This window comes from Rutilus rutilus (assembly GCF_951802725.1).
Source record: "Rutilus rutilus genome assembly, chromosome: 6".
In the NCBI taxonomy this organism is placed as follows: Eukaryota; Metazoa; Chordata; class Actinopteri; order Cypriniformes; family Leuciscidae; genus Rutilus; species Rutilus rutilus.
In genome coordinates this window covers 22564297-22580733 of record NC_140214.1, presented here as the reverse complement: position 1 = coordinate 22580733, position 16437 = coordinate 22564297, and the positions used below count along the sequence as shown (strand labels likewise).

Below are 16437 nucleotides of genomic sequence, written 5' to 3'. Positions count from 1 at the left end.
CCTTCTCTCCAACAACCTCTGTTCACTACTCTGACTGACTGTTGCATAATGTGGAATAAATAATACTTAAAGCCAGGTACAATATGTAAGAATTTTGTATCGAAACATACAAAATCCACTTGCACAGTGTTATATATTTCTTTCAATTGTGTACTTACATTATCCAAAATGTTTCCAAGAATTTGTCAATTCAGAGAAATTCACAATTTTAAATAGTCACAAGTCCCTTGTCACTTGTCGCCTGTCAATGACGTAATATCCGCGTTATCCCTGGTTTCCGCTTGTACTGCCATAGTAACTATGGCGACAGACGTGGACAATGCGTAACATCTAGCAGCACTCTGTTGTTGTTTCGTTCAAACATTATGGACCATGGCAAGACTTTGGGACAAAAGGAGAAATAAAACGAGGATCAATATCGGCGTGCCGTTTTCGAGAGCTACGCGTCCGCGACAAACTTCGACTTGACAGAGACGCCACTCTTGCATGTACTTTATCAGACAGGTTTATTGAGCAAATGTACATAAAACGAATCAATATTAAATAGCTCAACATGATAAAATGTTAGAATCAGTGTTATTCTAATGTTGATCTAGCTTACTGCTAGTCTCATACAGCCAACAAACTAACACATATAACATTATAACTTTCAACACACTCAAATGCAGTTTAGTATGATAGTGTAGACCAAGTAAAACAGCGCTGCGTTACCTCACAACTGACCAGTTTAAGTATTAATTCAGCACTTGCAGGTAGTTCGGTCAGTAGAATATCTGATATCTGTCTCTCCTCAGCAATCGCAGGTCGCTTCATACCACAGTCATGTTAAAAACATGAATTCACTCATCCATAAACATTATTAGATCCATCGGCATGACGACAAGTTCCATGATTCCGCTTATTCACTGCGTCATCAATCTACGCCTTTGTTATTGTAAGAGGTTAGCGACCCCTAGCAGTGAAAAAAATTACATATTGTAGCTTTAATAAAAAAAACACAAGGATGACTAATAATGAATGGGTCTTCCGTTTGTCGCTCCGATATTTATGCTCCTTGACTGACACACACACTTATCAGAAACAGTTCAGTGGTTTATTCTTGAATAAATTTTTAGATACTGTTGTCAAGCTGATAGTTTTGCATAAAAGCATAAGATGTGTATTCCAATACCAAAAATACATTATGGCATATCAAAGAGATGGACACTGGAAAAATTACACATTTTTTGCAGATTCACTACTGTCATGTACCACAGCAACATTTTTTTAATAGTCAGAATCGTTTATGCACGTGTAAATATGATTGTTAAATATTTCAAAAAGTGCAGACAAACAGTTGTTAAATATATATATTTTTTGTAATTTTGTATCTTTGTACATTTTCCACCTACACGCACTCGTAGCTTTTGCAATAAGATGTCTCAGTTTAATTTTCAATCCTCAATCACTGAATGCCACTTCATCATCCAATTTCTGTGTGATAAAAGTCTACATTTCGCATGTTAGAGATAAAAGACTTCAAGCATTTGTGAATGGCCAGGTATGACTTTCCTCAATAATATCAATGATAGTTTACTGAGGACATCCCATTATGCTGGATGATGAGAATGGAGATGAGTGTTGGAAAGAGTGAGCATAAAGATGGATTTACATTGTGAGGACCAAATGTACCCTGAAATCACCTACAATCACAGAAAAACTGTCATCACATGATAAATGGCTTAATATACAACAATATATGAAATAACTTTACACATTTTAAATTAAAATCTATAAATGAAGAAAGATTTTGTTTGAGGGTTAGGTTTGTGGAACAGATTTAAAAGAAAAAAGCTGTCATGGAAAGCCATAAACAAACAAACATGGCTGATAGGCATCTGCCTTTACCAAAGAAACCCTGAGAATTTAGGCCAAATTACTGTGAATGAATAAACTGACGGCTGAATGAAAGATGACAGAGCATTTACAGAAACTCATTCCTTGCAATGCAATAAAAATATCAATATTGATATCAGCAAACTATAAAATGAGAAATTGTGTAAACATTTTAACTGTTGTAATATTCTTGACACATCATATACCCCAATGTTTTGAGTATAGCTTTTTAGTAAAAACAAAACTTTCCAAATCCCATTATTTATAACCAGTTTTACTCACGTTGTCAGATAGCAAAAGATATGCACTGTAAATGTCAAGGCATTTTGCAATCCATATCTGTATTTTTTGTACAATATTCTCATGCACCATTATTGTATTATTATTAATTATAAATATTATTGTGTTATACACACTGTTATCAAAAATATCATATATCAAATATAGTGTTTAGTAAAATATGAATAGAGAACAATTTATCAGTGAGAGTCAATTTATAGAGCATCGTAAAATGAAGGGCGACAGCCTGCTTGCACGAAAAAGTAACCTGAATCTCTCTCTCTAGCGCACACACACACACACACACACACACACACACACACAGTCTAATGATTCAAATGCCTCTAATTTGAAAAAGAATCAGGAAGACATTGCTGTCAGTTTGCAAATGGACAGTATGCACAATTCAATATGCAGCATACAGTCCCTAACGTCTGATGGACTGAGAGACATTACCTCTGAAACACTCATCACAGAGCAATACAATCTATGGAATGTAATGAGAATGATACAACAAATCAGCTCTTTCACATACAAGGTTATTTTGAGGGGAAATGAAGGACCTAAACTGAGCCGACAAGAGTCGTGATCCACAAAGATTATTATAAATGCCTAGTGGGAGAGGACGAGAACCAGACTTAATGCACCAGACATGCCTGCTTTTTCAAAACAGAAATTACATTGAATTTGCTCAAGCACATATTCAAATTGTACATTTTATGCCACTAAAAAAATGAAATCTAGAGTTGAAAGATTTGTTTGTTAAAAATAGACAGCCTTAATGTAGTATTTGATTGAATCATTTAGGACCCTTTCAACCTAGATCTATCACTCACACTGGTTTTGATTTTTTTTTTATTAATTTACAATTTAGTATTTGCTTTTTGCTCCTTTATTAATGTTGCCGTTGTCAGGAACAATGAGGAGAGAATATGTTCATACTGATCAGCTTGCTACTCTATGTAAAACAGATTTAGCTATCAATGCTATAGTCACAAAACAAAATAAGACCTGATTTTTTTCTGGTTGAAAAAACAACCAACAAAAAATGTAGCCTAAACAGCATATAAGAAAGAAAAAGAAAACCTTGCCAAATTTGATTATAAAACAAACATGTAGTAAACGGCCCCTGGATTTATGGAGGGGTGGGAGGGTGTCACATATTTTTCATCTTCCCTGACAAAGGTTGTCAGTAGGCTATAAATGAAAGGGCAACATGAAGATAGGTCAGAATAAATCATCACAAAGATATGCTTCAAAGGCCTTGAGAAACCTTCTTTCATCACATCTGGTCTGCCATTTTAAGTCTAATACTAACAGAGGGAACCACATGAAATACCAAACGTGAGGCAGTGAGCTGTGGCATTAAAACTTAAATGTCCAGTAAGTTACAGAATCTCCACTCTCTTACCTTACACTTTACACATCTTCATACGGATCCATTTGAAGGCTCTTGACAATGACATCAGCACAACAATAATAATAATAATACAAATATAAATAAGAAGCGCACGTAATTTCCAAGGCTAAAAAAAGCAAGTCCACACAGACACAATTCCTCGTTGTGACGGTCTAGTGACGGGCATGCCCTCCAGCGCGTGAATATGCATGCGACCGATGGCGCGAGAACTCTCTGTGTTTCCCCTTCACTTTCATCTCCAGATGCTGAACGTTTACCTCTTGAAAGGCATCTCTAAACGGAATATAATATAAAACACGTCCACCGCAGTTAATTAGGCTACACGTCGTATTTAATTGAGGAGGGGGAAAGCAAAAATCCACGCGAAAGTGTGTTTCACGTACAGCACACTATTGGTTGCAACATCTACTGGACCGTCACGCCGTAGTATTGATCGAAGATCGTGAGAGGAGGGTTATATGACCTTGTGACGTGTTGTAAATTGATGGGGGGATCCCTGTTCTATTTTTAGATCTTGGTTGTTGAGAGACTAGCGGGGGTGGATGAATAGGGTGGGGGCTCGGGGGTTCCCGTGCACGCACAAACCACTGCAAAATTGATCTTAAAACGATGCTCATATGCAGCATTCGGAATAAAGGGATTCTTGCATATGGACGCATCACTGGAGACACCATTTTGCCGTTCTCTTATATTGACTATTGTTGCTTTTACATCGTGGTCTTTATAAATGCATGGTGATAATTAAATAACAAATACATTTTAGTAGCACGAGGGCAGAAATGTTTCAGCGATATAGCATGTTTGATGAAAGCAAATATAGGCCTATGTTAACAAAGCAAAGATGTTAGAATTGAATCCTGGGACGTTATGTTAATTTTATTATGCTTACAATGTTGGATTTTTGAGTATCATTAGGAGTCATTGTAACATGAATCTGTGCTGATCAGGTGCTGATACATTACAACCATAAAGGTTTACACACTGCTGCTGTGGACTCTATATTGCGCATACAGCCGAATATGGGCAGTGCAGTAGATGAGTGTTTGGAAACCAGCTCTCATCTCACAAGGATGGAAATCTTGCATTTGTTTACAGCCTGGCAGAGTATTTCTTTTTAATCTGGAGGCAACTTTAGTATGGGACATCATCTCAGTGGCATGTGAACCAATTTACTGGAAAATTTTACAGATCCAGGCTCAGTCATGAAAATATTCTGTCTACGGTGTAATCAGAGTACTGCTGTCAGTCATTTCTGCTTATTTCAATTATCTCTTGATTGTCACTATTAATTAATTTGCTGTAGGTTTAGTCATACAAGAAAAAGAATGCATTTCAGCCCAAAATTAGCCTACTCAACACAATTGTAGCCTATACGGTGCAAGGTGCATCAGAGTCAAGAATAAAGCACAACTCCTTTTTCAATTATCTTTAAGAGGATTAGGAACGTTTATGCACCATGTTTGCCTAGGGGCCATTATTTGACATGAGAAGCCCGTCACTTAAAACAGAATTGAATGGGATTCCTTTGTATGTGTTAAGCAACCTCAGAGTGACTTTATTACCAAATAGGGTGCAAATATTTTGAAGGGGAAACAGCAGGTTCCCACTGTCTGACGAGGCTGGGAATAAATCCAAAGTCAGCCGTTTGCATCAGGATTGAAAGTGAGTGAGCCAAATGTTCAGTTTTTTAATGCCATATCTGATTAAAATCCATCTGATTTCACCTTCCCACAATTCCAATCTCCTTTCACTGAAGAAATTCCATGGTAGGGACACACTGACTTATATTTAGGACATGTTTAACCTTGAATACCTACAATGCAGTGAGGCTACGACTTTATGCATGACTTTTGCACAAAGTTAGGCAGGTACTTTTCAGTGTCATGGTTGGTGTTCTTTTCTTGTGTGGAATTTACCCTTACATTAAGCCTCAGCATCAGTAATATACTCTCATGTTTGGAGTGAAATCTGCTTTCACACAAGATTAAGTGACTGTACTCAACATGAATTCATGATGTCCTAATTAAGCCCTGAGCACACCTGAAGGAGAGGGTGTCAGTCATCTTAAAATTCACCTCACTGGAGTGGAAGGCATTCAAGATGTCACCTGATGTCATTCAATGTATTTTCATTATCTATGGACAGACATCCTATTTTACTATTGTAGACCTCCAAGCAATAACAACAACAACAACAACAACAACAACAACAAAAATCACCCAAAAAATTTAACTTCTGTCATCATTTACTCACCCTCATGAATGAATGAAGCATTTATATAGAGCTTTATTGTACTATTATTACAATCTATCAGGAGTCTCTCCTTAATCACCACCAGTGTGCAGCACCTGGATGATGCAGCGGCAGCCACAGTACAATGGCGCCAGTGCGCTCATCACACGTCAGCTATAGGTGGACTTTTTTTTCTGTGGAACATAAAGGATATTTTGAAGAACTGTTTTTGTTCATAAAATGAGTCAACAAAGTCCAAAACAGCATTCTTGAAGTCAGTGGACTCCACTGGCTTTCACTGTACGGACTAAAACACTTTTTCAGAGGAAAGAAAGTTATACAGGTTTGGAACAACATGAGGGTGAGTAAATGATGACAGAATTTTCCTTTTCAGGTGAATTATCCCTTTAAAATGAAGCATTTGAGGGGTAGATACTTGTCAAACCTGTAAATGTCAAGAAATTGTAATATTGATAGATATAGATTCCGGGGGCCTATAAATTCACTGAAATCAATGCAATAAATTGTCATTGAAAAAAAATGAGGGAGAATTTACAAATCAAGCAAAATGTCTGTGAATGTAAATTTATCTGGTGATCCTCTGCAAAGAGGCTCTGAAAACCATGCATTGGGCTGTATTTAAATCTCAGAATTGTCTACAGAATATATTGTTTAATTTCAAGGATTGACACCTGATGTATAAATACAAATCCTCTAATCTCTATACAATAACTTTATGTACTTTATAATACATCGTGTAAATATTTATCATCTTTTGTTGGAAAATTAAAAAATGTATCAAACGTTAATAATTGGCTCAATATTTTAGACAACTGAGAATATAGTGATCAAACTACAGTTTATAAAAATTATTATATATATAAAAAATGTATACGAACTCCTAGTCTTGAAGCTGACTTCTGCCTGATGAAACTGCAAACTATCTTCAGTAAAACTTTTCTTTAATTTATTATAATTCTGACTCTTGTCTTAATTGACTACAACTTCTAACTCCTGGTCTTAATTAATCATATGGTCCTTGGTCTTTAACTGTAAAAAACCCCAACAGTGCATAAAAAAATGTTCGTCAAAACCAACACGTTGAACGATGTTTTTCAATTGGGTTGGCTTTTTTCTCTTTAGCATGCAGAGTGAAGTATTTCACTCAGTTCCCTGATCATTCAGATTCAATTTCAGAAAGTGAAGAACAAATTTAACTCACATTTAGCTTTATGTATTATGCACGTTATTGTCTCTGACAGACAACATGTTAAAGCCGCTCAGACCGTTATTTTTTTATCTTGGAAAATTTCTTTCTTCATTCTTTCATTTCTTCTCTTCTTGGAAAGCGATGACGCATTAAAAGCATTAGGTAGTGTAGATTTTCCAGAAAATGTGTGCACTCCCTGGACCTCTGCTTCTTGTAAATACTAAAATGTATTGTGCGTGCACGTTATGTTTTCACAGACATCAATGTTTGTGATATTCAAATGATGTGGATTTGAAAACAGATAGATTGTAAGGTAATAATTATTTATTTCTTAGTCAGCGAGTATTCGGTGAAGTGATTGAGGCCCATGAGTGTTATGTCAGTGTTTTTAGTTCTAATATTCTAACAGACAGTCAGATGATTTTTGGGTAGTTCTTAATACTTGTTTTACGGAATGAAGTTTATTTTGTTTACATGTTACTCAGAGACTGGCATGTTTGGCTTGTCAAAATTTTTACATTTAGCAGATTTTGAAAAGCCATGGAAAATTCATTGGTCTAATAATAGTTGTATAATAATAGATTTCTTCCAGAACAGCAGTTGCATCATGTTTGTTTGTTTTTTTATTACAGAAAAAAACATTCATCCCTGGCAGCAATTGGAAGAGTCATCAGGTCATAGCTGATGAAAAAATATTCAGCACTGTACCGCAGTAGCTTACTGCACTAATCTATAACATATGCATGCAAGACAGCATCCAATTAATATTAATGGATTGTGTTCTCTTGATTGCTGAGAGGGACCACACGTTGTGATCAAGTCTCAGTGGTGAAGCAGAGCCTATTAAGAGATCTCCTGCGAGGACATCCCTCACAGTGTGTGCACTATATAATTGCAAGTAGTGCTTGTCAGGGTGTCAGGCAGTGAGCCAGTTTGTATACAATCAAAAATCTTCGTTGAATTCACTGATCTGCATTGTCTGCATTAAATAGCAGCAATCTAAATTGAGCTCAGCACAGTTAAGCATCCTGCTTGTTCTCTGAGCAGCTACTGAGGGAATACATGCGTGAAACAGGGATCTCCGGTGCTCTGGTGTTTAACACGGTCACTTGTGAGGCACAAGCGTTGCAGCGGCCTGTAATGGTGTTGCAGCTCAGCACCACTGCAGTACACCTCCACTGCATCCTTAATTATGCATGGCAGCTGTAGTGAGAACACCCACTCACTCACAAGGGAAGTGCAGGGGCAGGAAAGCAGATAAGAGGAGTGTGGAGTGGGAGTGGGTGAAGTCTGTTTGCACTGCTGCTGATGGGATGTAGGATTTGAAAAAACAGAGACCAATGCTGATAAGCTCAAATCAAGTTTTTACACGATGTCTTCTTTCTTTAATGAATTTGATTATAATAATTCTATGTAAATTACCTAAATAACATTATTGATTTCAATACGTTTTGTCAATGCATTCAGTTCCTTTATAAGGAAAAGAAAACCTAAGAGACAATTTATAATACAAGTTAAAATTAACCAATTTCCTATTTGGTATTCATAAAGGGCCTTACTGGGCCGAGGGGTACATAAAAAATACACTGGCAAGCGCTGGTTTGAAGGGTAAATCTCGCCAAAATTTAACCTAGGCTCTTTTTGTTAATCTACCCGCGTCAAACTTTTGTGTAAAAACATAATTATAATGGAAACGCCACTTTTAAGATTTACCGTATTTTCGTTTTAGGTCACAATGCCTTTTGAATGGGAGTGCTTGGGGCACTTCTATGATAGCATCAAAATCGCTATTTTTAAAACACTAAGAAGGCTCGACACAACATAAAACTGTGCTCGAAGTATCACCAGGGGCTCTACACATGACCTTGAGCATTGACTACATTGTTTGTGTACACAAAGTTTACTAAAAAGAAAGGTTTTGAACAACTCACTGTAGCTGTTGTTCTTCCCGGCCGCCGGCATTTTGTCAGTCAAAAATAGTCGATCTGTATCACTGAATCATTTCATTATTATAAGGATCCTTTTTCAAATACAAGGTCAATATTGATTTTCACTAACGACAAAACAACAAGTTATCCATGAATTTATATGGAACTAAGCTTTAGAAGCTTTCCATCTTTACTCTCCTCCCGATTACGTTGCATTCGGAGATCGACTATTTTTAACTTTGTGTACACAAACAATGTAGTCAATGCTCAAGTTCATGTGTAGAGCCCCTGGTGATACTTCGGGCACAGTTTTATGTTGTGTCGAGCCTTCAAATAGCGATTTTGATGCTATCATAGAAGTGCCCCAAGCACTCCCATTCAAAAGGCATTTTGACCTACAACGAAAATACGGTCAAACTTAAAAGTGGAGTTTCCATTCTAATTAACTTATGCCTTTCCACGAAAGTTTGACTCGGGTAGATTAACAAAAAGAGGTTCAATTTTGGCAAGAGCTACCCTTTAACACAAGAAAAAGTGCTGTAAAACATCACTCAATTTTCGCCAGATTACGTAACCATGGTAGTTTTACCCATAAACATATGTCTGTGGTTTTACCTGTCAACCCCGGTGTCTGTTTTCACAAGCAATGGCTCTCATCTCTCCCCAGCGATTAAGCTTCTCGTCTTGCTTTCTTTTTGGTCCCGTCGCTTTTTTGTCTCTTTATAAACCTCTGTAAAATACTTCTTTAAGGACGTTTTGCTGCGTAAACTGTTGTTGACAGGTAAAAAATCGTACACATTTCGCACCCTATGAACACCGCTTCACGTTCAAACTTCGCGCTCTTTATTTTCCGGTTTCCCATATATGGACTATGCGCTGTGAACGCGTAGAATGATTGACATAGAAAACGCCTCAAAATCCTTCAAATTGGCTAAACAAAAAGCTGTCACAGAGATTGTTGTGATGTTTACATACATTGATCTCTTCTATAGTAGTATCATTTTTTACTATTTCATTAAAAAAACACCTTTTGTGTTGTTCCTGTGTTCGGTTTCAGTCATTATTTTACCTTGAATGTAATACCTGGAACAAGGCGCTGGTGACACTTTTGTGTTTTGCAGTGTAATTGGATATTTTGGAGATTACCAAATTCTTTGATATTCACTTATAATGGTAAAACTTACCTGATGATGTTAGAAAACAATAATTCTCAGCATCGGATATTTATGCATCCAATCTATTAATTTATACAGATCCCTCTATTAGGCCACACACCATAAGTCCCTTATCTTCATTTGTCCTGGACTGTTGAATAAGTGACAGTAATAGACCGATGCCTAGAGGAGCAAAGTGAAGACGTGCTATCAAGAGCAGCTGTGGCACAGCAGCTGGTCTGACAGTGTCTGTGTAGCCTGAATACACATCTACTCATCTAAGGTGCTATTAGAAGCTGACTGCGGGTGTGTTTGCATACGTGTTAGCATTGATTATGTTTGAAACAGTAGCATATTTGAGTTGTTGTGCCCTGTGTCAAACAGCATCAATGCATTTTGTTGTAGGCTGCAGTATACTGAAATGACGTTTCTTGGGCATTTCAAGCAAATCACTTTGATCTGAAGCATTCTAAAGGTATGAAAATGTGTTCGTTACTGATTTAGATCACTGTAAGCAATAACACGTTTTGTTGTATTTTTTTTTATAAGGTTTGATGTAGAAAGTTATTTTTAAGTAATAACACATAGGCCTAGCTTTTGCTACTAGTGGTTCTCCCTCTAGCGGTAAATTTGTAATATAGCATGTTGAACTACTCGAAAGAAAAACTGTAATTCACAGTGATCAAATTAAATCATAAAATGTTCAAATGTAGTGAACCATTAACTACATTTTTATTCTGAATTCAGATTTTTTTATTTAGTGTCATTGATCAAATATGCATCCTGCAAGTTCAATTATCTAAAAAAGTAAATTTTCCTAAGATATTGTCTTTGATTATTTGGATTCATTGCACAAAGTTCCCGCTCTGATCAATCAAATAACCTGTCTATGATTTCTGTAAAGGCTATATGAGCCATCTAAAATATGTATTTAAACATATATCACAACTGATCAACTATAATCAAAAGCTTACACTATAAAATACAAAGTGTCCTACACCAACATGGTAATGATTTACAATAAGTTCCCATTAGTTAACATTAGGAAATAGATTAACCACCAATGAGAAATACATTTGTTACAATATTTAGACTATTTATCTTTGTTAACGTTAGTTATAAAAAATATAAAAGTTCATTGCTAGTTCATGTTAGCTCAATTCTATTAAAGGTCCCATTGCATGGATTATTTTTATTATTTTAGAATGTTTCCTGGGGTGCCCTTATAATGTTAGTATGTTTTTTAGATCAAAATTTGTTAAAATCTAGAAATAAAAGGCATATTTCCTAGCCTGATTTTAGCCTCTGATTTGAACGCTCTGTTTGAAGGGGCGTGTCTGCTGTGAGAGTTCAGTGTAAACGCCCACTGCTGTGATTGGCTGACATGCTTGCATATAAGATATCTAGCATTACATGTGGAACTCTCTCGAAAACGTTTACTATTACAGCTATTATACGTTTTTACTATTACAGCTGTCGGGATTAACGAATTGTGAGAAGTTTTTTAAGTATTTAGATCTATTTCCATCACATAATAGGTTGCAGTGATGAGCATTGAGCAGATGACAGCCTTATGATTGCGTGAATGAAGATCTTATCATTGCAACGCAGTTTCTGCACTCTCACTAATGATTTCACCTATGCAAACATGAGGTAAGTACAGTAAGAGCTTTGTTGTGCAGTGTAAAAGCGTCATTGATTTCATAACGAGTTTTGGCAAGTGTCCAGATAAACTCGCGCTATGTGATTGACAGCTTGGGCGATTGGAAAGGGATTGTTCTTTGATCGCTTTCTGTATATTAATCACAGTTTAAGTAAGATTATTTTCATCCTACTAAGAGAAACGACGTGAAGTTGATCGTTTAGTCACTGGCTTGATTTACTGATGCATAAACAGTATTGAACGACTTTGAGAGAAATATTATCTGTCTGAACTTGAACAATTACACATCAGAAATTCACATAACCCACTGGTGGTTCTTCAGAGGCTCGGATGAAGGAACTAAAAAATACTTTTGTGTTCATTTGTACATCCAAACACTGAGCAACTGCCATGCTTCGCTCGTTTGCAAGGCATGATGTCTCTCGAGGAAAAACCAATGTCGCTCTCGCGCAGCTCATTTTCTCGTGGGCGGGCCAAATTCTCTTTGCGGGCAAAGAAGAGAAAGGGGAGGTTACCTTTCCCCTTATGACGACATAAGGGGAAGATTTCTAGATTCGCCCGTCTGAGCTTTCATTTTCTCAAAAAAATACCCAGGGCTTGGTTTACACCCATCAAAATGTCTAGCCACTGGGGGACCATAGGCAGGCTAGGGAAACTCATATTAAGGTTAAAAAGCCTCATAAAGTGAAATTTTCATGCAATGGGATCTTTAAATAACATAATAACAATAAATAACATATACACTTTTGATTTTAATACTGGGGTGAGCGGGGCACAACCTAACGCGGGGCTAGTTGTAACACACTTGTTTTAAATACTTCCACATGCTAGCATGACGAAAATTAGTGTATTTACTAGTTGCCATGTCAATACTATATAAAGAAAAAATGTCTCCAAAATTCAGAAATCTTTGGAAGTTATCATTGAACATTTATTTAACCATTGCAAAGGTAAATTTCTTATGCCAGTTTTTCATCTCTGTTTTTTGTGTTTATTTAAAATTAGACATATCTGATATTATTTTAATCTCCAATCTGTTATTTAACAGTTGAGATAGTTCTTTAATGCTTAACTAACTAGAAGACACTAGCCGGGTTTAAATCCTAGTTGTAACACTGCCTTACAATGTGCCCCTATTAGAACTATGCTATTCTTTGATTTTTAGCGACATAATTCACACGTATAACTTTTATGAATTGTGTTGAGGAAGAGGTGAACAAAGACTGAGAATCAATGTTCAGATATTATTAATTATTATTATGTTTTGTACTATATTGTATAGCTGTGTTTTCGGGTGTGTTCGTTGTCAAACTCAAAAATGAGTTTATTTTTTAATTATTAACAAATGCCATTATTTTATATGAAAAAGTTAATAACTGTATTTTATTGAGAACATATTTTAGTTTTTTCTTGGATCATTTTTTTAATTAGATCAGATAACATTTTAAGCTGTCAAATGGTCATGTTACAATGTGCCCCTCGCATGGGGCATGTTGTCACATTTCACTTCCATTCTTTCAAAAAAAGTATACACTGTATTAATGAAACAAAACCACATAATTGTACTAGACATGTGAAACTAATGCGAGAAAAAATAAATACTCTGAACCCTGAGTAGGTTTACAAAAACTGAGAAAGTCAAAAAGTGTTAGGTTGTGCCCCGCTCTCCCCTAGTAATGTTGAAATTAACAATAACTAATAAATGCTTTAGAAGAATTTTTTATTGTTAGTTCATGTTAACTAATTAAATTTAACAAACGGACCGTTGTTCTAACTTGTAAAGTGTTAATTATGTATCTATATTTATATCTGTCCTAGGAGATCTGGTGTGAGCTTAGCAGTACTGAATCAGTTCACTCATGGTACATCCAGAAGTACAGCAGACGCCCGCTGGCCCGACATCGCGACGGGTCCTGGAGGACATGCTGAGATCCTGAGAGTTGGAGTGTTCCGGAAGCTCTGCAGGTGGGCTCGTGTGCTGGTGGGGGGCTGGATGCTCTGTCACGCTCTCAGGGGACTGCTCGTCCTCAGCAGTCAGGGTCCCTTTCTGGTGTGCAAAGAGATCTCTGTCCAGCCAGTTTTGTAGGTTCCCTGAAAAATGGCAGATGGTGCATCAAAATGAAAGGATGCATTAATATACATATAAAGTAGGTAAATGAATGGATAACACCAATGTATGAAGAAGGCAAACCTACTATGGTGGTTTGCAAAGTGAAGGTCTGAATCAAGCACATTCCGTTTGAGTCGGGAGCTCCCACATGATGTGACCACCATCCGAATGAACTCACGACCACAGAGTTTCACTCGTACATCTTGACTCTCAGTCTTGGAAGTCTCGAGGAGGATTAATAAAGCTAAAGAAGCAAACCACTTAATGTTCATGGTGTTTCTTGGGGTGATCAAATTAGAATACACAATATTCAAGTGTGTTCAGGTACTTCAGGCTACCTACCAAAACCACATTTGGGGGTTTTTATACTTCCTATCAGACCTTTGGCATGGTTTTATAAGAATCTATCTGGCCTTGAATGAAGAAAATCATGTTCTGATCTTTGAGGCCTTCAAAGCTGGAACGTATTTTAGATAAAACATGTCAGCTGTGATATATGGTATTGCCTGAGGTCAAGGAAAATTGTGATAGCTGGTCACATTTTTCGTATTTTCATATAATATCTCTTTTGTGAGTTTACAGAAATACGTCAATGAACATGTACTATTTTATATTAGGGGAAGATGGGAAAGATGGGTAAGATGCCTCCGCCATGAATAGCACTAAATGTCATCTAAACACATTTATTTAATGCTCTTATTAATCTTGACTATTTATCTTAACACTAACATTTGTGAGATTTATTCCATCTGAACAGTTCTAATCTAATTGTCTGTTTTTGGATAATAGTCGTTTATGAATTTAATATATGCTGGATATTAAATGTTTTAATGTTTATTTGTTAATAGAGGATTTGTGGACACATTTATTCATTTAGATTGCTAGGGTAAAAAAAGTATGTTGTTTTTATTTTGAAGTGAAACGTGAATGGGACAGAAGCCCCCTAGTGGAATGTTGTTGCATGTGTTTCTTCTTCTTGTTTTTTTTTGAATAATCATTCAAATGAATGTAGTTATTATTTAATCATTTCATGAATTAGACACACATTTCCAAACATATTCACTATGGGACAACGGATTATATCAGAGAAAAAAATGACAAGATTGAATCATTTTATAATGTTGTGAATTAGATGAGGGAAGATGTCAACAAAGGGAATTGTATCTTTAAATGTTTCAATACAACAGGAAATTGCCACTGTGGGCAACTTCCCTCATCTGCACTGTTACACTGTTATCAACAACTTCAAAAAGTAAACATTTTGCAAATAAATATGGTTACAAGTCAGTTTATTGAGTGATATTTAGCCACTGATCTTTTTTTTTTTTTAAATGTTGCAGGTGGGATAAGCTCAGTTGGGTTGAACATAAATAACAAACAAATACATTAGTTATTCCAGTCTGAATTCACTGTAGATGATCCCATAATTGACCGTTATGCAGTAAATCCCTGCTGTACGTGGCAACGGCTGATCTTTCCCGTACAACAAAAGCCACAAACATGCAGCTGTCAAGGGCTCTTGTCTTTACATTCCCTTAATTGAAGTTGAACATTTCTCTCAAAACACTGGCATCATGAGTCCTCTTGATCCTAAAATCCTGTTAGACATGAAGTCAGATGACTTGACTTCTCACCGACGGTATAGTACGTGCTTGCTTAGCACTTACATTGTTTGCAGAGATGACAAAAAAAATGAAGATGTTCATGGGAAAACTCTGAAAACAATACAAACAAAGCCTTTTATAATAAGCCAAAGGAAAGCAACTCCTCTGATATTTGCATTGTGCATGGGCTAAATACAAAAGATGTTAGGCCTATTGGTCTCTTTTGCATCAGGGAGCCTAAAGCTTTTTATTAATAATTGTATTAAATTATTTATGTAGCGACATACATACAGTGAACTAGTTCTCTCTTAAAGAAACCGTTTTCATACGCATTATTAATTTTTTAATATATGCAAGTTGCAGGAGTATGTTATGTAATGCAGAGCAAAGGTGAACCATATATAATGTAAAAGTTTCAGAATGGGGGGGGGGTATACTTGTATGGCTCTGCAGATAAACAACAATCATTACAAATAATGAAACAAAAGAGGAAATCACCCTTCATACCTTCCAAAAACAGTTAAAATGTGAGTTGGGCTAATCTGAAAGGGTGATAAAGTGCTTACTGGAGTATATACAAATACAATGTTCATAAATTAATTTAGTTGAGAAATGTCATGGTATCCAAAATCACTTCACCTATACAGAAACATTGTGAAAGCAACACTCTAAATATACCAAAGGTGTCTGAAGGCCACATAAGTCTCACTTGATCCTCTGAAATCCTTTATGTTTTAATTGAGGAGGAAAAATCTGCAGAATCTCAGGATTCTTGTCTGTATTTATATGTACAGTGCTTTCCACTTCCTTTCTTTTTTCTGCTGAACACAAAGGAAGATATTTTGAAGGATGTCGGTAACCAGACAGTTGATTTACCCCGTTGACTTACATAGTAGGAAAAAAAAAAACTATGGTCCATCAACTGTCTGGTTACCGACATCCTTCAAAATATCTTCCTTTGT

The 16437-nt window shown here is 36.2% G+C and overlaps 1 protein-coding gene across 1 annotated transcript; it reads right to left on the bottom strand.

The window, feature by feature from the left end:
• Positions 1–13595: 13595 nt before the first annotated feature.
• insl3 (insulin-like 3 (Leydig cell)) lies at positions 13596–14143 on the bottom strand (the record flags this gene model as incomplete). The annotated part of the gene is made up of 2 exons (XM_084412045.1): positions 13596–13852; positions 13957–14143. The coding sequence occupies 2 exons, from the start codon at positions 14141–14143 to the stop codon at positions 13596–13598; spliced, it is 444 nt and encodes a 147-aa protein (XP_084268171.1).
• Between the last annotated feature and the right edge of the window lie 2294 nt (positions 14144–16437).